The 26974-nt window shown below is 46.9% G+C and overlaps 1 protein-coding gene across 1 annotated transcript in view; it reads right to left on the reverse strand.

Moving 5' to 3' along the window:
* The window catches only part of TSPAN32 (tetraspanin 32), a 58559-nt gene that overhangs the window by 15488 nt on the left and 16097 nt on the right, over nt 1-26974 (reverse strand). Inside the window, exon 5 of the mRNA XM_066635821.1 lies at nt 61-162. Within this exon, the coding sequence (XP_066491918.1) occupies nt 61-162 (102 nt within the window). The remainder of the gene's footprint in view (nt 1-60; nt 163-26974) is intronic.

Raw genomic sequence — 26974 nt, forward strand, 5'->3', positions numbered from 1 at the left:
TAAATTCAAGAAATTAGTTCTTTTGGAACTGCCTATAACAAAATCATGTGATCAGATCACCGTTCTGTGGATGGTAAGCAGCTCCAGGCTTCTACTGTTGGAAGCATTGTTTCTCACTTCTTCATAAACGAAATCGTATACATCCATCATGGCATCTTCAACCTAGAAAGGTGACATGTCAATAAGAAAGGTTCATTCATACTAGAGAGGGGATTATCTCATAATCAGGCAATCATGATGGGTAGGCTGCAATTCTTTATACACTATCGCAGTGTTTCTCAAAAAGGAGGTTGGGAGACCACAGTTGGGTTGTGGGTCACAAGCCAATTTCAGGTGGGTCCCCATTCATTTCAATACTATATAACAGACTGGTATGTGATTGCATTTGGGGAAATGTTACAGATCTGTACTTTTACAGGCTACTATGTATATGCTTTTAACAATGATAGTCAATGGGACTTACTCCTGGATAAGTGTGGGTAGGATTCCAGCCTATCATTCTTAAAAATGTTCCTGCTTGATGATGTCACTTCTGGTCATGACATCTCTTCCAGTGGGGTCCTGACAGATTCTCATTCTAAAAAGTGGGTCCCGATGCTAAAAGATTGAGAACCACTGCACTGTAGGACTGGGTGTAGAGTTAATTCTGAGATTCAGTGCTTTTTTATTTGTTTTAGGAACAAGTTTCTAGTCTTTTTGGCAGTAATGATGTTATTAATACGAATACTTATATACCACTTTTCAACAACAGTAGTTCACAAAATAGTTTACACAGTAAAATAAATCCACACATTGATCCCACATTTAACCCCCAAAGGGCTCACAATCTAACAATATGCTTCCAAGTATTTGAGCAATGTGTGCTGAAATCTCAGGACAGAGAAATGTGACTGGGGAAATGTTCTAGTGATTGGAATGGTTTTCATAGCTTTTTGTTGCCTCCTCCTACCTAGCAAAGTGAAAATAAAATATGCACAAGCAGACAGATTATATAAACTTGATCAAATAACATTATGGGTTGCATATTCCAATTTTTCTTGGGGCAGAATTTGGACTATCTGGGCATAGAATTGCAATTGCTTTAGTGCAGTGTATAGGCATACAGCCCTGCTAAGAACCCTCTTGAGACTAAACCAAAAGGCAGTAACTAAGGAAATTAGAGAGCTAAAAATAACCCTCCTGATGACACCAGCCTGACCAACTCCACTGACAAGAGAGCAGACATTAATATTCTCTGTTGTCTTAGAATTCAGCCCATGTAGTGTGTCCTTTTGGTGCAAAACAAAAATTCATCCAAGTAAACAAATCTACATGATTGATTCACAAACTAAAAGAGCAACTGACTTGGATTTGTTACAGAAGAGAATGCAGAAAAATGTTCAGGAATATGCCACACACAAATATGGGCAAAATAAATGAATAAATATAAATAAATAAGTGATATGAAATATATGATCAGAGCAAGAAGAAAGTTGAAAACCAAATGAATAAGTTGTTCTTCCCCTATGGTTCCAATTAGATCAGTATTTGTTAACACTCACATTCTTGCCACAACCCCAGGACAAAAGGAAAAACTGGGGGGGGGGGTAGGTGGGGGGTATTGTTATGATGTGGAACAGACATTTTTGGTTCCTGTTAATGCTTCCAAGAAATAAATGGGAAGCTTAACCAATTCCTACTGCAGTTGTTCATGGGGCTGTCATGTTGGACAGTATTTCTAAAAATCCCTTCAAATTATACTATTCAACAATGCAATGGATATACATATCATACTCCAAGCTCCAATAATACAATTTCTTCTCAGTTTAAGTGGCCCAAAATTGCAGCTGGGCTTGGTTGCCAATCATCATTTCTGGTTTCCACTACCATGCTTCCTTCCGTAATACTCTCATAGCACAAGCACTGCCTGATCCTCACCAGCACTGGCTAGGATACATTCCTCCTTTCCCCAGCACTAGCCCAACCCTTTTAATAGCACAATCACATGCATGTCTATTCAGTAGTCAGTCCCGCTGAGTTCAATGGGAATTATTGCTGGGTAAATTCTGTATAGGATTGCAGCCTGACTTCAGGATCCTAGGAAACTACAGTATTAGGGAACACACCCTATGGTGTGTTTCAGGTATCGGTATCACACCCTATGTGCCAACCAACCAAGCTGTCAGATCTTGATGTATGTGTACCACTGACACCAGATCTTGTGACCAATGTTGACAGCTCACCAGGGCTGACCTGGAATTGCATTTTCATTGGAAATGGATTTGCCACCTTGCTGCACCAGAATTAAGTTTATGACTGTCACTATAACCTGGGGACTGCGCTTGTAAACCCCTGCATGTTTTACCAATTGCAACTTGTAATTTTGTGAAGGACAGAAAGCTATAAATATACAGACTGATGGGATGGCATTAGACTGAAGGAACTGAAGGCAGAGTAAGGGTGACAAAGATGACAATGTACTAAAAGGTACGTTACCAGAGTATGTATGTAATCATTTGGGAAATGACAGCCCAGTCCTATACTTGGTGGTGCCACTGGGTGCAGCGGTGCCAAAATGGCTACTGCTTTATCCAGCGATCTTCTCGGGCAAAGGGGATTTTCACCCCCTTCTCCCAAGGAAGGCTCCAATCCCTGCAATGGGGTTTCTCAAGTCTGCACCAGTTATTTTGCCGACGTAGACTCTAGAACCTCAGTGTCTGGCTCTTCAACCTGACATGGAGGATAGGGTATGGTGGAGTAGGGTTCCTTTGGACCCACCCCTTCACAGGCCAGTTCCTTCCACTGCCCAATTCTCTCCCACCCTGGAACACCACCTCTTTGCTCCAAAAGTCCTTATTGCCGCCTGGAGTTCTCTTGCTTCAGGCAGTGTCTATCCTTATGGTCTTACAGCACCTTTGCGACACCCAATGCTGGTGCTGGAACTTGGCTCTGGCACTAGAAGCCCATAGGATTCAGCCCTAAGTCATCTATATTGTTTGCCTTGTACTGAGAAGTTTACCACACGTGACCAGGTCAAACATTCAAGTTCACAGGGAAGTGGCAAGATTATCTTCAACCTTTGGCAAGGTTCACCTACCAGTTTACTCATAGTTAGATCAGCCATTTTCAACCACTGTGCTGTGGCACACTACTGTGCCGCGAATGGGTCCCCAGGTGTGCCGCGGGAATTTGGTAGAGGGTCATTTATTAGTAGGGCCATTGGGGGATGTGAGTCCCCCACCAACAGCATGGTGTGCCTTGTCAATGATCAAAACACTGATGTTTTGACCATTGGCCTTGAACATTTTAGTGCCTTTTCAGTGTGCCACGACATGAAAAAGGTTGGAAGTGGTAAGTTACCATGGAAAATTGTCATCTGTCTTTACTCTCATAATCAGATCTTAAATGTTTTCTGAAAAATCTAAAGTGATGGAGTTTCTGAGAAATCTGAACCATCATCTAGAAATCAGAAAAGACCATTGATCTTGGCTTTATCAGGGAGTTGGTAGATTTCCATTTCTTTTACTCTTTCTCTCTTCCCCTTTCCTTCATATTGATCTGTGTGGTCCTGAAGGCAAATCATAGTTTTTCAGAACACAAAAATCAATTATACAGAGAACAGGCAAGACAAGTAAATCAGAGTGTTAGCTAAGGCCCACTGAAGTGAAATGCAAAGTTTCTACCCATTTCAGCAGACTAATTTCATCAGGCCATCAGGCTAATTGGATTGATGCCAATCCAATTCAGATGCCACTCCAATCTCACTTCAAGACTTCTTATCCCACTAGTAAAAAAGTCAGACTGAAAAATAAAAATAAAAGTATGCTGCACATTCATGGCACTGCAGAGATTTAGTGTGGAATTACACTTGCACACAGAACTTCTGTAGCAGAAGTCCAACTCTGGCTTTTCCATGGTAAAGCCAGGGATGGGAACTTGAGCCAGGTGACTCAAGTTCGAGTTGCAAAAACACGTGTTTTTGCTGACTTGTGTACACTCAAGTCTCGCATGTCAATGACTCCAACATTGACTCGAGTCTGAGGCCACTGACAGAAATGAGTCCCCACATGTGCAGACTCGAGTCTGTCTGTGTCTGGGTGTGCTTGCTTACTTTTTTGTGGTATGAAAGACTTCATGGGGCCATCATTCAGACTGGGCAAGCAGCAGGGAAGTTCCAGCCAGGAAGCAGGAAAGGGTTAATGTTTTGGTTTTGCATCGAGCAGGAGGTGGGGGGAGGTGGGAGTGGATTGTCTTCTCCATCTCTGAAGGAACTGATGATCATTGGATGAACATTTTTTCCCTGGACAAGTGAGGAGAGAAGGCGAGTGGGTGAGACAGTTCCTAGCCATCCAGGAGAAACTCATGGCATGGCTTCAGCAGGCTTATTGAATGACTGACCACAATGGGACTACTTCTGAGTAGAGCTGCAAAGGATTGGGTCATACTGGTAAGCCTTCCAGCTGCTGTGCGTGATCCTCCTCCCTCTTGCCACTTCTGTTCCCACTCTCATGCAGTTCTTCCCAGTCTCTCCCACCTTGTTTTCAGATGGGATGGGGTCATCAGGGGAGTATTAAATGAGACCTCCAACATACACACACTCCACCAGCAGCTCCATTTTATTCTGCGGAGCTGCAGCTGACTTTTTTTAAAGAAAAGACTCTGGGTGACTTGGAAAGTCTGCCTGTTCTCATTTTTGAGTCAAGTTAAAGGGGGCGGAGTCTTGGGACCCAAGTCAAGTTAAGCCATGCCAGATTTGCCCATCTCTGGGTAAAGCTTCTCTGGGAGGGGGCAATTTTGGGTGAAGATGCAGCTGCAGAAGGGAAGGCCACTGCCACTTCTCTGCCCTCTAAAATGCAATGTGCTTTTGTCACTGTGGAATTCCAGACTTGTTTACCTTCACAAACATGCATTTGAAACCTTCTCCCACTTCAGGCAAAGAGAGATTTCGGGGTATTTTGGAGTTAAGAAGCAGCAGCAGCAGACAGAAAAGGGGTTTAAGCACCCCACCCCCTGTCATTTTTCTGCTCAAAATTGTCTCTTCCTTAGCTGCGTTTCCCTGAGAAAGTAGGTCTTTACGCTCACGTGCATTTAATGTGTTCTTCTGCCTATAGGGTGCCTCATGGCAATTACAAACAACACTGTGTCAATTACAGTCACTTGCCCTTATGAAGTGCTCCTGCAGACCCTAATGCTATAACACAGGAAACTTCAGCTGCTAGGTCATTCTTACATGAGATCATACTCACAGTGGGCTCCAGCTCTTAAGGGTCCTCCATCTGCCTAACCAAGCCTGTTCAGCAGCCCTGACATTCAACAAACACAGAAGTAAGATGACCTTATATTGACTCTAAACACTGTCAGGAGTGCCTCCCATCCAGGCCTTTCCAAATAAGCTAACTGGAAATAAGAACTAAGAAGAACTGGGAATCTAGTTTGCTTTTAGCTTTACAATCCTATATGCACTTACCTGAAGGTAAGCCTCATTGAATACAGTGGGACTTACTTCTGAGTAAATATGCATAGGATTGCGCTGTTGGCTTTTACATTATGAGTAGCTTTCTACTGGTAATGGTGGAATCAAACAGAATTTCCTCAGCAAGTGTATTGTTTTGCATTCCCGTGTGAGTGAACAGCTGACAAGTGCATTCTGACTGCCTGTTCTGTTGGTTCTAGCATGTGGCGTACCTATAATCTTCCCAGGGTGGATGTGATAGTTGCCAGAAATGTAATCAGTGGCACAGCAAGTGTTGTTAGAGAGAAAGGAAAATTGGCTGTGTGCTAATAGAAGGTGAGATGGAGAATGGGGGGGGGGGGAAGAGGCTCAGATGCAATAAAAATTCTGCCAAGTTAGAACCATAATACAAGATGAATGAATTCTAATGGTGTCCCTGAATAATTGTTATTTGAGATGGGGCAGACTGCTAAATTATAAAACCAGAATTGATGGGTTTTATGGGAACTGCTATTATAAGTTTTCCTGGGGAGGTTCCTCCCGCAGTTGTTGATAACCATGTTAGGTATGGCGAGCCTCCCAAGAACCACTGTTATGCCTGTTGTCAGCACTGCAGAATTTCAGGTTAGTGCCTTCAGCTCCTGCAGTCCATTGTTCATCCAACAATAGGTCTTTTAGAATGTCACCCATAATGAGCTTGTTCTTGGTTTTCGAATGTCTAGTGGTCTTCTCTGCCCACAACCTACCTAATTAGTCAACAGTAACCCTGGTAAGGGAATAAAAGCTTCCACACTTGGTTGTATATTCTGCCTTCTGTTCTGCACTTCCCGGTCAATATTCCAGCCTGCAGACTCATTTTGCTCCCTTCTAGAGCAAAAGAAACATGATACTAAATGCATAGTTGGGTCCCTGTCCTGTGAGCCTTTTGTCCGTTTGTGTCCCTGTCTTTCTTTTTGTCCTGTGAACCTTTTTATTTCTTTCAGAAGTGAGAAGTTTCAGTCATGCTGCATTCAGTATTGGGTTCCCTGCTGACTCTCCAATTGTGGATCGACTATCAGCTGAAGGTTATTGAAATGCATACAGAAATTCTCAGGAATGCAGTGACCTAGGAAGAGGCAAAGGAGTGAAGGCATGATGATGAACACACAGGGCATGCAGAAAGAGTATTCCACGCATCAGAATACATGTACCTCTCCATGTACATGTAATGAGAAAACTAGACAGTCATTCACTGAACTAGGTCTCCATTGGTAGAGTTGGAATTAAAGTCACATTTGTTTTGACCCCAAGTTAGGCATGATTTCTAAAAACTGACTGTCTTGAACGTAAGGTATAATGAGTGTGCATCTAAATGTTTAGATCGGCAGTCTTCAAATTCTTCTCCTGTTGTGAGCGAAGAGTCCATGACTCGCTGCAGTACAGAAGTGTACTCAAGACGCAAGCTCTGTAGACCTGGATCTTGGTATGTTCCGTCAGCTTCTTGTTGGACCAGACTGTCTTTGTACAACCTTTTAGTACATTGTCATCTTTGTCACCCTTACTCTGCCTTCAGTTCCTTCAGTCTAATGCCATCCCATCAGTCTGTATATTTATAGCTTTCTGTCCTTCACAAAATTACAAGTTGCAATTGGTAAAACATGCAGGGGTTTACAAGCACAGTCCCCAGGTTATAGTGACAGTCATAAATTTACTTCTGGTGCAGCAAGGTGGCAAATCCATTTCCAATGAAAATGCAATTCCAGTTCAGCCCTGTGTTTGCAAACTTCAGTCTTGAAAGATTATGGTATCGCGCTCTGAATGGTGGTTCTGGAACATCGTCTAGTGTGGCTGAAAAGGCCAATTCGGGAGTGACAATCTCTTCCACACTGGGAGCAAGTGCAGTCTGTCCCTGGTCTCTCTCCCTGGCTATGGGCCTTCCTTCTTTGCCTCTTAGCCTCAGACTGTTGGCCAAGTGTCTCTTCAAACTGGGAAAGGCCATGCTGCACAGCCTGCCTCCAAGCGGGCCACTCAGAGGCCAAGTTTTTCCACCGGTTGAGGTCCACTCCTAAGGCCTTCAGATCCCTCTTGCAGATGTCCTTGTATTGCAGCTGTGGTCTACCTGTAGGGCACTTTCCTTGCACGAGTTCTCCATAGAGAAGATCCTTTGGGATCCGGCCATCATCCATTCTCACGACATGGCCGAGCCAACGCAGGCGTCTCTGTTTCAGCAGTGGATACATGCTAGGGATTTCAGCACATTCCAGGACTGTGTTGTTTGGAACTTTGTCCTGCCAGGTGATGCCAAGGATGCGTCGCAGGCAGCACATGTGGAAAGCATTCAGTTTCCTCTCCTGTTGTGAGCGAAGAGTCCATGACTTGCTGCAGTACAGAAGTGTACTCAGGACGCAAGCTCTGTAGACCTGGATCTTGGTATGTTCCGTCAGCTTCTTGTTGGACCAGACTCTCTTTGTGAGTCTGGAAAATGTGGTAGCTGCTTTACCGATGCATTTGTTTAGCTCAGTATCGAGAGAAAGAGTGTCGGAGATCGTTGAGTCAAGGTACACAAAGTCATGGACAACCTCCAGTTTGTGCGCAGAGATTGTAATGCAGGGAGGCGAGTCCACATCCATGAACCATGACCATGACCTGAACCATGACCTGAACCAATCACCTCAGGCTGATTGTCAGTCTAAAGTCTTGGCAAGCCTTGCTAAAACACTTCATGAGCTGCTGGAGATCTTTGGCAGAGTGGGCGGTGACAGCTGCATCGTCGGCAAAGAGGAAGTCACGAAGACATTTCAGCTGGACTTTGGACTTTGCTCTCAGTCTGGAGAGGTTGAAGAGCTTTCCGTCTGATCTGGTCTGGAGATAGATGCCTTTTGTTGCAGTTCCAAAGGCCTGCTTCAGCAGGACAGCAAAGAAAATCCCAAACAAGGTCGGCGCGAGAACACAACCCTGCTTCACTCCGCTTCAGATGTCAAAGGGGTCTGATGTGGAGCCATCGAAGACAACAGTGCCCTTCATGTTCTCGTGGAAAGACCTGATGATGCTGAGGAGCCTGGGTGGACATCTGATCTTGAAGAATCTTGAAGAGGCCGTCCCTGCTGACCAGGTCAAAAGCCTTCATGAGATCTATGAACGCTATAAAGAGTGGCTGTTGTTGTTCTCTGCATTAGAAGTATTTATTACTAATCTATTACTATTAGTGTTTTTGGGAAGGGATAAAGAGATGGAACAGAACACATTTTCTTCACTCCATTTCATAGTCTGACTACGTTATAAGAGCCAAGATTCTAACCTTATTCAAAAGAAAAGAACCAGACTGGATCCCTTGACCTCAGCATCTGTGTCAAGAAGCGGAGGATCTGACTCCTGTGTATATGAATGTGTCTCCCCACTGGCATCTGAAGGGGTGAGGGTAGTTTTGGTCAGTTCTGGTTTACATTCCTCAAATCTGACAAATGTATAAGGATAGGTTTATCAATGACTAGCAGCCAGAATAATTGAGGCCCCAATCCTAAACTTCCTGAATGCCAGCATGGAGCTCCAGCAGCTGTGCTGGGTGTCCCAAACATGCCGTAGGCACATCCATGGCACCCAGAGAGGAGAAGCCTCAGAGTTGCATGGAGGGCCGCCCAGTGCTCCAGCAGCGCCGGCCAGTGGTGAGTAGTTTTGGGGTGGGGGGAGGCGGAAAGTGGGCAGAATGGGGTGGGGGAGGGGAGGGCAGGGGAAGGAACTGGGGTGTGAGGGGGGTGGGACTGGCAAGTGGGACCAGATTGTATGTTCTGTATGTTGGGCTGAAAAGTCCGACACGGAGCTTCTCCAGTCTACACTGGCAAAATGGTGCGGACTGGAGGAAACCAATTGTGTACCCTGCACCTTTACTCCAAGGAAGGGGACTTTCATCCCCTTCCCCTAAGGAGACCTCTGGTGGCTGCTGGAGACCTCTGGAGGTGACGTCCTACAGTGCTGCTGGATACAGCGGTAGCCATTTTGGCACAGCTGCACCTGGTGGAGATGCCGGCTTCAAGATTGGGTTGTGAAACCTGTGAGATAAACTGATGAGAAAAATAGAGGCATTTCCTACATGTCCTGCCTTTGTGGTAAGGAACTTGCTGTCCGTTGTTAGAGACAGGATGCTAGGGTAGGTGGACCCTTGGCCTCCCCCTGCAATGTTCTCATTATGTTTGATATATGTAAGATCAAATGTGCTTTACAAATGCACATTCAAAAATCTGATGTTGCAGTCTCTGAGTAGTGTGCATGCACACAAATATAAGGCCCTGTACTGGAATTTTCTAAATGTGCAACTCAGAAATAAAATAGGCATAACTGTAGTCACTGTTAACATTTGTCTGCCTGTTAAGGTACAAGTTTCTGTGTCAGGCTGCCAGCCCAATACGGAGGCTTTTGATTCTGCGGCCCAAGGGCTGCTGCAGAATTGAGTAGCCCCACTGCAGGGCTGCTTGCCTTACCTGAGGGAGAGGGACGAAAGTTCCTTGCCCCCAAGGAACCGCCGGTGCAATGGGCTGCTCAGGATTGGGCTGTGAGGCTACAATTCTATGCACAGTTACCTGAGAGTAGGCCCCACTGAATGCAGTTTGACTTGCTTCTGAGTAAACACATATAGGATTGCACTATTAAGATACATATGTACAATGCTGTATTTATAAGAAGCCAACGGAGGGTTAGAATGGCAAGAACGAATGGAAAAGATAAACTGGCATAAAAATGAAACAAGAAATGAAATGAATAATAAATAGAAATGAAATGAAAATTTATAAATATAAATTTTGCCACTCTAGGGCAAAAACTAAGACCTTGAAAATGAGGTGTGGAAGAACATTTTAAGGACCTGATTCAAATTCTTTTGAAATTAGAAGGGGCATGATGAATTAGATTATTTTGGACCTAAGAATAGGCCCCCTCCTCATCTTAAAGAGCTGTCTTTTTAATTCCTATTCACAAGCCTGTCCTTTTACTTTCTTTTATGAAAGCCTTGGTGCCGCTTTATTTTCCATAAATAGGTGGTCAATTCCACTCTTCATTTTAATTGTATTGGCTTGAGATACTTGGTTATCAATTCAAACCAAAATGGGCCTTTCAGTTCCCCAAGGCAAAGGCTGCAAAAGCTAGCAAGCTGCTGCAAGCACAGGCATCTCAGCAGTTATTGGACAGAGATGTCAGGAAGAGAAAGGGATCCATCGGCTTCCTTCTCAGGAACAAGCCCAAAAAGCATTAAATACTCTTCAAGGACACTTTCAGGAACACTTACTTTTTCATGAACTGAGTTGCTGGAAGGATGTTTTTTTGCCATTGCCATTTGCAATAGGGTGAATTAGATGCACAATAAATGAAATGCTAAAAGTATTTGCAAATATATAAATAATGATAAGGAAAAACTGGGGAAAGCCTTTCACAAATGTAGGGGCAATGATAAACATACTTACCCAGGTGTAAGCCCCATTGAACTCAACAGGACTTCCTTCTGAGGAGACATTTATAGGATTGTGCTGTAAATGGTTTTTCTCATTCAATTCCCCATTACTAAGACTTTGCAGTGTAACACTGGGATCAATCAATGGGCTGGCCTGTGGCCTGGAGTAAGGGGGTTGAGAGGAGCTTCTGAAGGAAAACAGGTGTTGCTTGTTCCAACATGTAGCAGCTCTCGTAGGAGCAACCATCAGCAACCATCAGCATACATTACAGTAGGAGTGGCCAACCCCCAGAAGGACATGTGGTACTTTTTAATATACATAATCTTGAATGTGCTACTTCACTTATTTTGTCCCTCTCCAGAGCTGCTTGGGTGGTTTTGCTGGCCCATGTGTGCTGCCAAACCACTGCTCTGTTATCTTTGCCCTGCTCTGTTATCTTTTTCTCTCCTGGCCTTAGTTATTGATGTTTCTCTCTACTTTGGGATTTTCTTTAAACTGTTTAACAATTTTTAAACGTGTACGAGTATATTGTATATTGTAAGCCACCTTGATGGTCCTATCAGTGAGACCAAAAGACAGTGAATAAATCTTTTCTAGGGAACTAGCACAGGCACCTCTCAATCAGTTAACCAGGAGAGGTTAGGAAAGAGGCAGGAGAGAGAGGAAAGCTGCAGTCAAAAGCTCCACTTCCACCTTGTAGCTTCAATGGCTTTTCAGCAAATTTAGCATGGCAAATTTTGGTGGCTGCTGCAGTGCTAAATCTCTGCTTTGGAGAAAACTGGCTTAAAAGACAGAAAAGGACAAATAATTTAAAACAATCTAAGAAAAAAACTTGATACTTAATCATTTTTTATTGCCAGCATCTCATTGATTTTCCCCAATCAATGGATGTACCTGTGCCCATTTACATAGGCAAATATACACTCACCATTGCACAAGGTGAGACCACTGACCTTAGTTATCATTTATCAACAGCTAAATTTATCAACTAAATGTGTTGAATGCAGTTGATTTAAGGTGTAATTTCCTGAAAGAACTGTGCATGGGGTATTTCATCTTCTATTAATTTAGAGTACTTTCTGATCATGAATTCCCTTGTGGCAGAACAATGCTTGTGTAGCTCAAAACAGCCACTGCCATTAGACATTTAAGCAATAATTAACAAAGAACACTTCAGCATTTGTCACAGAGAGATTGAGGATTAGGTAAGATATCTGATAATCTGTTTGGGTGCATGAGTGCATTTAATATTTCAGCAATGCCATGTGTTTTCCATCTAGCAATACCATGTGCCACCTGACTCACACAACATTTCTTATGGTAGCATCTTATTACAGTGTTTCAGAGCTAACTGGATGCCCACAAAAGATGCATCACTGAGCAACATCAGGCAACCCATCACAGACTCAAGAAGAAAAAGTGCCACAACTGAAAATCCTGCTGTTTTACAGTGGGTGGTCAATTATAACTTTGGAAGGGATGGGACCCTCATTGTTAACTGTATTTATTTGCCTAAATGCAGGGTAATGCATGTGATTCCCTGTAATTAGATAATTTGTCCACATTATTACTGTTTCTGAACGTGAAATGGGCATGAGCAAAGTACTCCATCAGCCAACTTTGCCTGTTTCTGCATGCAGCTTGTCTTGCCCTGGGCTGGGAGGGTGAAGAGACCAAGCATTTTGAACCCTTCCCTGTTTTCATAGTAGATGTGTTTTGATATTTTTTTTCTTATTTTCCCATCTGTTTTCTCTATTGCACTGTCAACTGCCAGAAGACACCTTCCAGATTCCTTGTTCTAACAGTGCATTGTGACCATAGCAATTGTTGCAGTGTAATCATGCTTCAGGAGTGAGCTTTGGAGTCTAGCACTAGAAAAACCTGCTGAATTGAACTGTATTGAAAGGAGGCCAAAGCATCATGCCAGCAGGAATGGATTAAAAGTGAAGGATAGGGCCTACACAGTCACCTACTTGGTTGCCTAAAGCTGCAATCCTATATAGTACCCCAGCAGTTCCCAAACTGGTGTGCTGCGACCCAACAGCAGGGAAGCACTTGTCCCTGCCCCTTTAAGGGGCAGGAAGGGAGGGAGGCAGCAATATGATCCCCAGAATTGTGCTGCTTCTGGGGATGGGAGGGTATTTTTTTTACTTACCTGCAACCAGCACTGCATCTAGGGGGTCCATGGGGTCCAGGGAGCCCTCTGCAGGGTTCCTCATGCCTCATGCAAAAGTCTAAAAAAAGAAAAAAAAAAACCCAGACACTTCTGGTTTTCATGACGAAACTGGAAGTGCCCCCTTTCCCCCTTTTAAAAAGACTTCTGCAAGCAAAAGCCCTGAGGAGGGCTCCCCGGACCTCCTTAGGACCCCCCTTGGAATCCCCGGATAGCTGTGCACCAATGACAACTTTCAGTGCTTCCACCTCCCTTGTAGGAGTTTGGGAAGCATTGTTATACACATTTTCATGGGAGTAAGCCCCACCGAACACAATGTCACACTTTGTTTCCTGTCTCCTAAATGTACAAAGAGATCCACATGACTGGATTCACTTGGGAAGAGAGTCCCAAAAATGGTCCCAGCAGTGGAGATCATTGCCTTGAACAGCAACAGATTGAGGGCTCAATCCTATTCAGTGCACGCCAGCTCACCGCTATAAGGCATGTTTGCAGGCCCTAACGCCAGTGGAGTGCCTGTGCTAGCCCAGTACTGGCTGGCACTGGGCTAGTGCTGGTGGAGCACCAAAGCTCCACCACTCTGTGGCTGCGTGAAGAAGACCACGCAGAGAAGTGGGTAGGGGCATGGGGGGAGGTGGGGAGGAGGCATTCCAGGGTGGGGGAAGACAGAGGGAGGGACGGGAGAGGGTGGGGAGGAGGTGTGCCGGGGGGAGCAGAAGGGAGGGAGGTGGGACCAGTGGAACTTTGCTCCAATGGATCGTGAGCCTCCATTTTGGTCTGTCCACTTGACAAGGAGGCTCTGAATTCTACGCTGACCCTCAGGTTGTTGTAGAATTGAGTAGCCCCAATGCAGGGCTACTCGCTTTACCCAGGGGAAGGGGACGAATGTCCCCTTCTCTCAAGGAGGTGGCGATGGCTGCATGGGGGGGGGGGACTGGATGCAACAGCAGCCATTTTCAGCGCTGCTGCAGCTCCATGTGCCAGGCAGCTCAGGATTGGGCTGCCCGCCTCTTGGGCTCTCATATGCAGAGCAAGGCCTCCCTCATAGATCCTAGTATGTGAAGCCAAAGGGGGTAGGGTTGATATGGGTGCAAATGCTACAATGGGTATGGAGACCAGACTTTTGATAGCTGTGACACATTCTTTTTTAGGAAAAAAAAAATGGAAAAAGAATACTGCTTGTTTTCTTGCCAGAATCACTTTTCTGGGTGTGTTTCCTGATCAGAGAAAGGCAAGTCCAGTGCAGTGCCACACAGCCTTTTCTGAGGAAATTTGCTGTGCCAGAGGTTAGGAAGAGAGTGCCTGAAAGTTCCTATTGCACACACAATGAAGAAATGGGGAGAATTATTGGCCTGCAGCAGGCACCAAGTGGAAGGGAGCAGAGTCAGAGGAACAAATTGACAAAGCCGCAGTCTCCTCTCTATGGCAGTACTTTGGCCACACCGTCACTTTTAATTATTTAAACTGATCATCCCAACACATAGCTTTGAATTAATAGTTTAAAGTTCCAGCAGTGATTACCAGCAACCTGAATTGTGCTTGGAAGCTAACTGAGAACCAGCACAATCAAGTGAAAAGGCCATGTTATGTGCTTTGTGGCTTGCCTCCATTAACAGTTGTGCAGCTCTGTCTTGGACTACCATGGGTAGCCCTGCATGGAACACATTGCAACCATCAATCCAGGAGGTTTGATGGAGCCTGAGCAACTATGTCAAGGTCCTTGTCTTCCAGAAAAAAAGCACAGCTAGGGAATCAGATGTAACTAGATGCATCTCCCGCACAGCTACTACCAGAGCATCCAGAAGCAGTGCTGAGCTCAGAGGTACAACACCAGGTGGCACATCTGGTTCATTAAGACTGACACACTTCCCCAGAAGTCACAGACCATCAACTAGCAAAATACAGCTTAAAGTTTGTAGATCTAACCCAAGTTCCAGGTATTGTTTCAGAACAAACTGCAGCTCCTGGAGCAGCTGCAGTAGCAACAGCATATTGGTAGCATCACCCTCCATGGCTCTGGATGTCTCTTCCAGAGCCTTCCCACAAATTTTAATCAATATACAAGACACATTACAGAATACTAAACATCTTCTTGCATTCACAGCATGTGTTTATAAAGTTTGCTAGATTAAATTCTCCCCTGTCTGTAATTAAGGTGACTAAGCAGAGCTTTATGGGATCCTGTATGAATACACAAACATATTCTCCTTGCCCTTTATGCTTATTCTGATTAGTCTTGCTAACCATACAGCTGACAAACTGCTGCTCTATCCTACTATATGTTGAAGATTATGTTCTTCAGGGTACCAGGGTATTTGTGTCCTGGAAGACTGTGTCCTAATCAAATGCATCCTGGTCATTGGCATCCCTGTATATTTGAGTCTGGGATTTTTTCTGTGCTCCAGTTATTTGTGCACCAGTTATTTATTGTCCACTATAACTGGACAACAAAACATATGCTAAGCCTCTTATCTCAGCCTTAACCCCAACTCTACCTTTGCATTTTCAAAATAAAAAATACATCTAAAATAAATATACATATACTGGAATGCCTGGGACGCAAATTTAAAAAATCAAAAGCCCACTGCTGGGGCAGATTGGTACATCTAGGACACAGACTACATCTAGGACTATGTCTAGGACACAGTTGTTCAGGACGCAATGGTCCTGTCACTGTTCTTCTGCTATAGGCAATACTGTGCTGCTAATATTTTAGCAGTTCATAAGATGTAAGACTAATAATACTTGACCTGTCACATTTTAGTTGACTCTGCCAAAATAATTGGAACTATTGTTGGAGAAAAGTGTGTATAATGTTTCAGTATTGAACCAGAAAGATGCCTGGGAGTTTTACCTATTCTTTGAACTTGAACCATTTAACAACATAATGCAGTGGTTCCCAAACTTTTTAGCACCAGAACCCATTTTTTAAAATGACACTGTATTGGGACCCACCTAGGTTTAGCAGACTTTTTTTTTTTAAAGATCTAAAAAGAAATGCTTTATTTATTTATTTACAAGTAATAATAACCAGAAAAATACCCTCAAACATTTATTCTTCCCTCATGTACTCCGGCAAAGATCGTTTTATCGCCTGAGTGAGTACATATCCCGTCTCTTCTTTTGCCCATCATTTCTGTCCCCAGGTCGTCTTTTCCCAAGTGTCTCCGAATTGGGCCCATACAAATGCAAAGGCTCCCCCTTCTTGTGGCCTCTGCCTCCATTTTGCCCAGTTGCCAAAGTTATAGGAGACAAAGGTCGCCAAGAACAAAGGTCCCAGGAACAAAACCCCTAGTCCTCCTTCTTTCACTTTCTTATATGCCATCGCTCGGGCAACAGGGAAGAAGGCAGTGACCCACAAGAAAACAAAAACCTGATGGATAACCTTCTCCACCACCTGTTTCGGCGGGGGATAGATCGCCGCCAAATTGGATGCCATCGGAACACAATACACGTTGACGTAACGTGCCCTCTGGTACAGGTTCAAATTCCATTTTTTCCACCTCTTCAGTTTTTCCTCCACCTTAGAGGCCCACAGTTTCCAGTTCTCTTCCCACCCTCTTTGTTTCAGTCCAAAAATTATACCTAAAATTTTTACAGATTCCACCTTTTGAACCTCTTACTTCCTTTCATCTGTTTCAAAAACAGCCCCCATGGCTTTCACCTCTATGTTTTTCCCCCTCGACCCAAGAGAATAACATTTGGTTTTATACTCGTTTATCACCGTTCCCGAGGCCCTGCTGTATTCATCTATTATTCCCTTCAATGTCTCCATCTCACCCATGTCTCTAACCATAACGTACACATCATCTGCGTGGGCTACCGTTTTTATGGCATTCCCAGCCTCTGTGCTTTTCCCTTCCCCACCCATGCAGATTCCCGTTATTCTAGGCTCTGCCTGGAGTATGGCCAGCAACTGATCTAACGCCAAAACACAGAGGAGCAGGCTCAATGGATATCATTGGCGTATCCCTGATTCTATGGGTATGACTTTTCCCTTCCATCCGTTTACCTGTGGCATAACCGATGCCTGCTCATACAGAGTTTTTATATAGTTTATGAAAACCTCTGGGACACCCTTTGCCATCACTGTTTGCCAGAGATACTTTCTGTTTATTCTGTCAAAGGCCTTAGATTTGTCCATTTGTAGTATCCCTTTCCACTCTCCTCCACCATCTGAAAGATCTCTCTAACCAGAACTAAGGAATCGATCATCTTCCTCCCTGGGACAGCACTAGTCTGGGTCCTCATAATCAACTTAGGGGCTATTTTGGAAAGTCTGTCATTCAAAATCTTTGCTAATATCCGATAGTTGATGTTTGTCAGAGTAATGGGTCTCCAGTTTTTAGGCAGAGTAGGGTCCCCCTCTTTATAAATGAAGGTTAAGATTTCTCCATAAAAACTATCTCTAAATTTGTCCTCCTCCCATAAGGCTCTATTAAAAGCCGTGGCTAGGGGTTCGGCCAGTTCTTTCTTTGCATCCTGCTTCCTCAGAGGTTAAAGGTAAAACAGAGGCAACCAAAGTATGCTGCCCTTTGGATGTTTGGTTCAGCCCCTTTTCCACCTCCTCCACCCTCTCCCTCTCCGCCTCCTCCATCCTTTCCACTACCTTCTTCCCTTCCTCTACCCTTTCCACCACCTTCTTCCCTTTCTCCACCCTTTCCAGTTCCATCTCTTCCCCTTCTCCTCCCTTCTCCTTTCCCAGTTCCAATTCCTGTCCCAGTTCCATCTCCTCTTCTTCCCTCATCTCGGCCTCTGACGCCCAGTTGAAGGACAGAGGGGGCAGGGACTCTGGATCTGAAGTTGCGCTGACACTACTCATTCTAGATTCTCTGTCCCCTCCTCCCTTCTCCCACTGCAATGTCATGTGAGAGCCGCTTTTGCCCCCCTTTCCCTTGCCAGGGTCGATCGCTTTCCCTTACGATCTTCCTCACCCATTTGGGAGGACACCTCCGCAGAGGCGGTCGCCTGGATGCCGAAAGGGCTCCTCCGCTCATCTCCGTCACCGTCGTCCACGTTCTTGTCACTGGCCTTGCGTCTGATCGTGCCTCGAGGTCTTCTCTTACTGCCTGTTGATCTGGACCTGGTCTCCCGGTCCTGTCGTTCCTCCTCTTGTCTCAGTTTCCTCCTCTGTTTCAGGTACATGATGAGCTTAGCCAACCAGTCCACAAAGTCATCAGTTGGCATGAGAGAGCTCTCATCGGTGGCGTCCTTCCACCGTTAAGTTAGCAGCATCCCCCAATGAGGCTTGTACCTCTTGTCTGTCCTCCCAGTGTCTCAAAACACCTTGGAACAGTTTGATGCGTTCATCTTCCTTCACCCACTCCGGGTACAGGGTTTTTGTCTTCTTAAGTCTACGCATCAACAAAATCTTCTCCGTCATGGCCAGAGTCATGGCCTTCATCCAGCTAGCATTGGCAGGCAAGACAGGTGGAGATTCTCTCAGAACCCTACCAGGAGATCCTTTGCTTTTGTTAGGAACTGGAAAGACTTTTGTTGTCTGTATTTGTTGAAGTCCTTAGTCACGGGACTGGTTGGGCAGCTCAAATGGGCTACCACATAGGCCCAGATCCTCACCAGGTCATTATCGTCAAATGGTGGGGTCAGCAGCCACCTGTGTACCTCTTCAAGCGGCCCTTTGAGTTGATGCCTCCATCCGATCAGTCTCTCCTTGTCCCTGGGATTGGGTCTGGGTCTGTCCGCCTGATCCGTCATCTCAAAGTCTTCCGACTCCCCGTTGTCAGTGTGTTCCAGTTCGCTCGTGGGAGGTCTGTCGATAGTCACTGCCGGCTCAGGGGTATCTTGTGGTGCGCGTGGGGGTTCCGGCGGTTGTGAAAACTCGGCCAGTCTCACAGTATTCCTTTCCTCAGTTTTCCTTTTCTCCCCTTGGTACATCTTGTGCCCCTGGTAGAGGTTTTTCCTCCCTTGCCATTCCAGTTTGGGAGAGCTCATTTCTAAGCCTGCTTCTTTCAAAGGGGAGCGATCCCTGTTATTTACCGGTGTTACCACCGGGGCCTTGTGCCTCCTGTTCCTCATGGCCATCTTAGAATCGCTATAGCCCTCATGCTTGCCGTAGGACAATTTTAATCTGGTTCCCTTCCTCCTTTCTAGCTGACCATCTGTTTGGTGGGATGTGGAAGCCTCCTGCCACGCTTGGGCAGAGCCTGCCGGCTCACACGGTATTTCTTCTGCAATCAGGGCCCCCCCCCCCGGTCGGTTCAGAAGTCGCTCCCCCGCCATGCAACCTTGCAGAACCACAGAAGCCTCTTCACCGTTGCTTTCTGTGTTGGGGCCTAGCGAAGCCTTCCCAGCCTAGGCCTGGGGCCTTCCACAGTTCCCTCCCTCTGAGTGAACAGCTGTGGCGAAGACTGGGAGTCTCCTATAGCCCTAGATTCACTTTCCTGGAAGCTCTCTGCATTGCTTTCCACTTTAAACAATTGTTGCTCCATTCGGCCTGTAAAGGCCTGAAAAGCCTGGGACTTGCTTAGAGCATCCTCCCCATTGAGGTCTATGAGTTCGAAAGATCCTTCTGGGGGTGCAGGGGTGAGGGGAGGCCCCGTAATTTCTTCATAGGGTCATTCCCCAGACTGTTGGGCACCTGCAGGTAACTGCTGGGGGGTCTCCCTCCCTCCCAGAATCCGGATGGTGTTGGATTTCAGGGTCCCCCCTAGCACAGGGCTTGCTTGCAGCTCACCTAAGATGTCATCTTCCTCAGCAGAGAAGAAGGAATCCATATTTTCCTGAAAGTTTTTTGACTCCATCTGAAGAGGTACAGGAGTGGTTTCCATGTCCTCCGGAACCCCAGAGACTCCCCTACATGGTGCTGCTCCTTGATCCAAGGTACCCTCTGTTTTGGGGGGGGGGGGGTAAAAAGGTGTTTTTTCCTGCCTCACCCCAGGAGCTCCACAGAAACACAACCTCTCTTCCTTAAATGTAAATGAGGCTTGGATCATGGGGCTTGGATCATGGGCTGCAGTCCTTGGTCCACTTTCCAGGGAGTAAGCCCTTTGGACTATAATGGGCCTTGCTTCTGAGGAGGCAGGCAGAGCCTTGGACTCTGGCCACAATCCTAGACACACTTTCCTGAGAGTAAGCCCCATAGTCTATAATGGACCTTGCTTCTGAGGAGGCAGGCAAAGCCTTGGACTTTGGCTGCAATCCTTGCCAGGCTTTCCAGGGAGTAAGCCCCATGGACTATAAGGGTCCTTGCTTCAGAATGGGCATGCAGAGGCTTGGATCATAGGGCTGCAGTTCTTGCCCCACTTTCCAAGGAGTAAGCCCCATGGGCTATAATGGGGCTTGCTTCTGAACAGGCACACAGAGGCTTGGTCATAGGGCTGCAGTCCTCACCCACTTGCCAGGGCGTAAGCCCCTTGGGGGCAATAATGGGGCTTGTCTTTGAGTCGGCATGCAGAGGCTTGGAACATAGGGCTCAGATCCTTGCTCCAGCTTCCAAGGAATAAGTCCCACTGAGGATAAGGGGTCTTGTTTCCGGGTAGACATAGCTGGATTTAAGGCTATAATCCTGTCCACACTTTCCTCCGAGTGTGTTCCATCGATTTTAATGGGACTTACTGATGAGTATACAGGCATAAGATGAGCTCCTGTGAGTGCAAGCCAGCACAAATCCAGTAGGTCCTAAAGGGGTACATGGGAATGCAAGGAACTGGGACTTCCCATCTTGCACAGGCCTGTAGGAGGGCACTACCCTCAGTCCAATTCAGCCCCCCCCCAGGGTGCCCTAAAAGGGAGCACCTTACTGGCTTGCGCGGGTGGCTGTGGCTGCTGCCTCCCCCCCCCCCCAAAAAAAAACAAACAAACAAAAAACGGGGCAACAGACTGTGCGCCTGACAAGGAGCAGCCCAGGTTCTGGTGGTTGGGATGGTAGAGAAACTCACAGTATCTTACAGGGATATTACCCCCCCCCCCTTGGTTGGGGAGGAGAGGGAGTTGCAAGTATTGGGCAATTTGGCAAAAGGGATTTTCATTTACGCCTCAGCCGTAATTTAGATGTGCCCTCTGGGGCTAGTCAGTCGGAATATGGGGACATAAGACACCATGCCGGTCAGGGCTATGGTGTATTGTGCTCAGCAGGGCTATGCTTGTGAGCAGCATTTCTAGATTTAGGGCTTTCACTACCTAGTAAAACCCCACTGGGGGTGGAGAATCCCACAGTGGGGCTCGAGGCATGGGTGGTTATGCCACCCAAAGGATCTTGGGGAAGCTGGAAAGGTAGCAGTCACCTGATAGCTAGTGGCAAGGCTTAGTAGTCCTAGGTGCTGGGGGATGTGCCATGGGTGCAGATCCCACACACTTTTGAAGGCAGCTTGGCCGGCAACTTCACTAGGGGCAACTGCTTACGAGCACATGCCTGCAGCATAAAGCAAGCAGTCTCCGCACACTTTAGGGTGGAGTTGGCCCGGTATAGACCCTGAGGGTGAGCACGGGATAGCTGCAGAGGATGCACTGCCTCTGCCAGCAGCCAGAAAGGGGAGCGGCACCGGTTAGATCCCCCCGTTTACTTCATTTGTTGAAGCCTTTGACCCGACCATCAGTCACCATTAAATCAATGTACCAGTGTATTTGCTAGTTTCTTGGCCTGGGACAAAGGTATTTTGTTAGTTTTGTAAGTTCCAAGTTGCAACCAGCATTGGGACTCTGCAAGTGTCTGGGGAGAGCTTCACTTCTATAGGCATTTTGAAATGAACATGCAGACACTTTTGCCCAGCATGTCTCTTGAATAAATAAGGACAGAGCTGAGGCTCTTTCTCCCTTTTAGGAAGAGCATCCTGGCAGACGGCTCAGGGGCACACCTCGACTCTGAGTGCCTTGGCTCAACATGGACCAGTATGCCACCTGAGCATGGGTGGCATAACCTTTCAGATCCAGCTGCCGGAGGAAGACATGCAGGTTCAGCAGATTTGGCAGGTCAGCTCCCTTCCCAAAGGAAGGTCCTCCCCCCCCCCCTTTTTGTCTCTCATGCTGGTGCACTACTGGTGCTAGAGAAAAAGGTCTTTCAGTTAGACCCAGGAGCGGATGGTGGGATTACGCTAGGGATTTGCAAAATATGGAAGATACTGGCGGGTTTTAGTAGAGCCGCCTTTATAGTTGCTGATGGGCACAAGTCAGCTACCCCCAGCATCATGTGCGAGGATTAACATGAAATTTGCTCACTGTTGCACTTTGGCTGGTGAGGCTTCACTGGGCAGCCTAGTAACTGGGTATCTTTAAGGGGGCGCATCCCCCCCCAACAAGCTGCTTGCCAAATCCAGGTTTGGCAGGTTGAGTCTTAACACAACATACTGCCACCTGCAGATGGATGAGACTGACCAGAAGGGGCATGGACGATGGTGCGGTGGTGGCTCCCCTAACTGTCACATCTGCCCAGCTTACACCAGTCCAACCACCCGCAACAATCTCCTCCCAGGCACCTGACCTCCTCCTTGTTAATACTTCATCAGTTTCAGAGGATTTTTAGAGGCACATGGGGAGCCACTGGCCATCTCATTGCTTACAGCATGCACTCTATCTATGTGGGAGCCACTTTGAAAGCTGCCTGGCCAGGCTTCAGCAACCAAGGAATTGAGCAGAGTGGATGGGGACGCACTGGTGCATTTAATACTATGTTTTCCCTGGGCATCAGCAGGGCATTTAGCAACTCACTTGGTGGGCATGCTGCTCCTGCTCCTTGAAAGAGGAGATATGTTCTGAACCACCCCGCTTAATGGGTGCGCCGCCCCTACACCTTTAAGGGAAGAGTGGCGTTCCATTACCAACCTGCTTAACCGGCATGCTACCCCTTCTCCTTAGGGGAGGATGGCGATCTGTTACCAGCCTGCCTAACGGGTGTGCTTACCCGACTCCTGTGGGGGCAGTGGTGATTCTGTCAACAGCGTGCTTACCAGGACTTGCCCCTTGCGCGCTTGCCCCTACTCTTTTCAGAGAAGGGGGGTGTTCCAGTGGAGACCACTTAGTGGGCATAATTCCCTAGGCCTTTGGAAGAGGGGAGGAGGTTTCTGTTAACAACCTGCCTAGCCGCTTCTCCTCAGAGAGGGGTGATGTTTCGTTACCAGCCCACTTAATGGGTGCACTATGCCAGCTCCTGGGGGAGGGGCAATGTTTGGCTACAAACCCACTTATGGATCTGTGGCCCCTTCTTCTTCAAGAGGGGGGCGTTCTATTAGCAACCATTTAATGTGTGCTCTGCCCCTCCTCCTAGGAAAGGGGTGATGTCTAGTTAGCAGCCCGCTTGACAGAATTGTGGCCCTTCTCCTTGAGAGGGAGGAATTTTCTGTTAGCAGCCCGCTTAACGGGTGCTCGGCCCCCACTGCTTTAAGGGCGATGTTATTACCAACCCACTTAATGGGTGTGCTACCCCTGCCCAATGGGAGAGGGGTGACATTCTGTCAACACCCCGCCAGCGGGGGAGGGGTGACGTTATGTCAGCAATGTTGCTACCACCCTGCTTAACAGGCAGTGTTACCAACTGCTTTAATGGGCGTGCTGTCCCTGCTCCAGTGGGAGAGGTGGGATGTGCTGTCAACAACCTGCTAACAAGTACGGAGCCCTTATTCCGTTGTAGAGAGGGGCGATGCCACCAACTCACTTAACAGGTGAGCGGTCCCTGCTCTGGTGAGGGAGGGGCGATGTTCTGATGACAACCTGCTTAGCTACCCCTACTCCTTTAAGAGAGGGGTGATGTTTTCCAACCTGCTTGACAGGCGGGTTGCCGCTGTGCCTGGTTGAGGCGCTGCAGGAGTACGTAGCACATTCAGCGGCGTGAGCAGGAGCCCTGATCCAGCAAGCGGATGGCTCCCCACTGACTTTAATCCAGTCTAGGGTGGTCTTTTTGCATGCCCTCATAGCCCTGGAGTGGCAGCCAAAGGAGTATAGCCTTCATTCCCTGTGTATAGAAGCGGCTTCTGCTGCTGCAGCGTTGTGCCTGTCCGGGGGCAACATTCAGCAGATAGGACGTTGGAGTTCTGCAGCTTATAGGCGCTACGTTCCAATCTTTTAGAGGCAGGCTCCTTCATTGGCACCTCCCATTTATTTGTGGCAATAACTTCTCTTTCTCCTTCTGCAGGATGCGGTGAGAAGCCGGTTTGTGAACTGTCTGCAGCCATTCCATGGTAGTTTGGGCCCGCAAGTGGGTGGCCACGAGGCAATTTGGAACACAGCTCGGGCTCGGCCCCACCATGAAAGTTGACTGGCTGGCCAAGCAGGGGATGTGGTGGGGCCAGCTGCTGCTTGCAATGGTGGAGTAATTGAAGGAGAACTTGTCGCCTGATGTATTGGTGATCCACCTGCATGAAAATGAACTGTGAGGGATGTCCGGGCTGCCACTCAGACCCAGAGCAGGCAAGGAGCTTGCCACCCTTCAGAGTTGGCTGCCTGGCATCACGGTGGTCTGGTTGGACTTCCTACAGTGGCGGGTGTGCCATGGTGCCAGCCACTGTGCTAAGGTGGAGAGGATGAGGAGGAAGGTTGCCAAAGAGATTGGTCTGTTTGTGGCACGGACCGGTGGACGGGTCATTGTGCATCCAGCCATTGCCTTCTCGATGCCTGCTCTCTACAGAGGAGATGGGGGCACTTGTCTGAGCAGGGGGCGGACATCTTTCTGAGAGACCTGCAGGATGGCCTTAAGGTGCTTCTCCCCCTGTTTGGGAGCGGGGGGTCAAGTGCTAGGCTGACCCCTCCTTGTGGCAGGTGGTGCGGTAGAGGCGTGCTTGGGACTTTGGAGTGCACCTTCAGACAGCATAGGCAGGGCAGAACCCAATAGCAGTCCTCAGGGGCTCAGCGGCACTGGGGCCCTGGCCGGGACCGCGGGTGTCCTCCTCAGGGGCTCAGCGGCTCGAGGCGGCACAGCCCGCGGTCCGGCTGCCTTCCCCTTATGGGACAGACCTGGATGAGCTGCCCAAGAACGGGGTGCAGCTTGAAGTCAGGTGCATATCCAGCCTGGGGGACAGAGTTGGTTCTGGGGCCGCACAGTGGTCCCGCCTCTGCACCACACAGGGGTTTTCGCTGCCCCAGCAACTGCAGGTCTCAGCCTCCTTTCTGTATTAAAATTCTAATAAAGTGGCCCTTTCTCCCATGTGTGTTGTCTCGAGTGTTCATTGAACGGTGCCCAGACAAAGCACTTGTCATTGGATAGTTGCCTGGATATAGGCTCAGAGTGCCTGTGCACAATGGAGAGCATCCAGCACTTCTACTCAAGTAGGCAATTTTTCTGCAAAGTGAAAGAAAGAATTCATACAAATGTGTCTTGTGGCAGCTGAAGTGAGCATATTTAAACCTTTTGAAATTCAGCTCCTTACAGTTAATGGATAAGCTATCCTAATATAAATGTAAATTGCAGCTCTGGTTCAGAAATGTGCAAGGTAAAATCTATCTCCATAAGAGTACTTTTTCTTATGCAGCAGCCCTCATCCTTCACCGCTTCACCCTACATTTGACACTGCTTTGATATTCAGGAGTTGGTGTACACTGCACTATATAAAGTACAATTTCAGCTTTCCAGCGGGGCTGTTGATAGCATCCGAGCCTGCCCTTCCAGGGTGTGCTCACAATGAACAAACATTTCAGTTTAACCTCAAGAACATAACAGGCTTGGTGACCACAGTTTGAAACATAAAACAGAGTTGTCACAAATTGCATAGCTGAGTGTATTTTGCTGCTTATAAATAGCATGCTACCAGTTTTGAGACTGGAAATTAAAAAAAAAAACATTCACATTTAAGCATGTGTTCTCTCTCTCTCTCTCTCTCTCTCTCTCTCTCTCTCTCTCTCTCTCTTCCTTCGTCCCACACACACACACACACACACACAGCCTCCTGCCCAACCTAACCACTGGCTGCAGGCATTTCCAACATCTTCAAAGCTTCACAGCTTGTGAGATAAGCGATGAGCCAGCTGCCCAAATTATAGTTGCAATTATCAACAGTTTCAAGAGTGGGGCAGCCCAGTTCTATGCTTCCTGGCACCTGCTGGAGTAGTGGCACCAAAGCAGCTACTTGCTGAGAGTTTTCTTAGGGGAAGAGGGCTTTTGTTCCCTTCCCCTGAGGAAAGCCCCAGCTCTGGCAATGGATCTCCTCGCATCTGCACCAGCTAATTTGCCACTGCGGATGAAAGATCTGCATCTGCGTTGAATCCAATGGAATAGGGCTTTGCCGGTCCCACCCTCCTCTCCCAAGCTCACAAAGAAAATGTATTGAGCTCTATGGAAAGTGAAACTGAGCCACAAATGTGCATTTACTCATGAGTAGGTGACCATAGCTTGGAGCTTACTGAAAGCCAGGCGAAGGGATCACATGGCCATCAGAATGGTCCCGATCTGATAAACCTCTTGTGAAGCTGGGTGGGTCCTGATAGAGTGTCATTTTTAAAAGTGGGTCCCAGTGCTAAAATGTTTGGGAACCACTGGCCTAAAGAAACCACATGGGTTAGAGAAGACAAGAAGTAACCACAGAAAGGGTCGACTAGTCCCTGAATGCTACACATGCAGCTGTGTTCTCCAGTCTTTTTCAGATCACTCCAAAAATAAAGGTATTATTATTCCAAATGTGACTCCAGTTTTCTCCAAAGCCATGAAATTGCCTATCCTAAATATCTTGGAAACGCTGCAACCAAAAAGAGGATTTTTCTGAATACTTAGCAGTTTTCTAATTCCCAAACTGTGGTATATTTCATAAGACTGCAATCCTATTTACACAATTTACTGGGAGTAAGCACCATTGAACACAATAGGGCTTACATCTGAGTAGACACTCATAGGCTTGTGCTGTCAGTGTCTCAGAAACTGTGTACCAGTCTTGCTGTAGAGACATACAGGTTGTAGAGACATACAGACATTCATCAAAGTTGAGATTCAAATTGTGTCTTAAAATTTGTGCAAGGTCTATATACGAGTGAGAACTTTGTAATTAGAATGAGTGAAGTTGCACAATCATTTTGACA

Source organism: Tiliqua scincoides, chromosome 1 (assembly GCF_035046505.1).
Source record: "Tiliqua scincoides isolate rTilSci1 chromosome 1, rTilSci1.hap2, whole genome shotgun sequence".
Classification (NCBI taxonomy): domain Eukaryota; kingdom Metazoa; phylum Chordata; class Lepidosauria; order Squamata; family Scincidae; genus Tiliqua; species Tiliqua scincoides.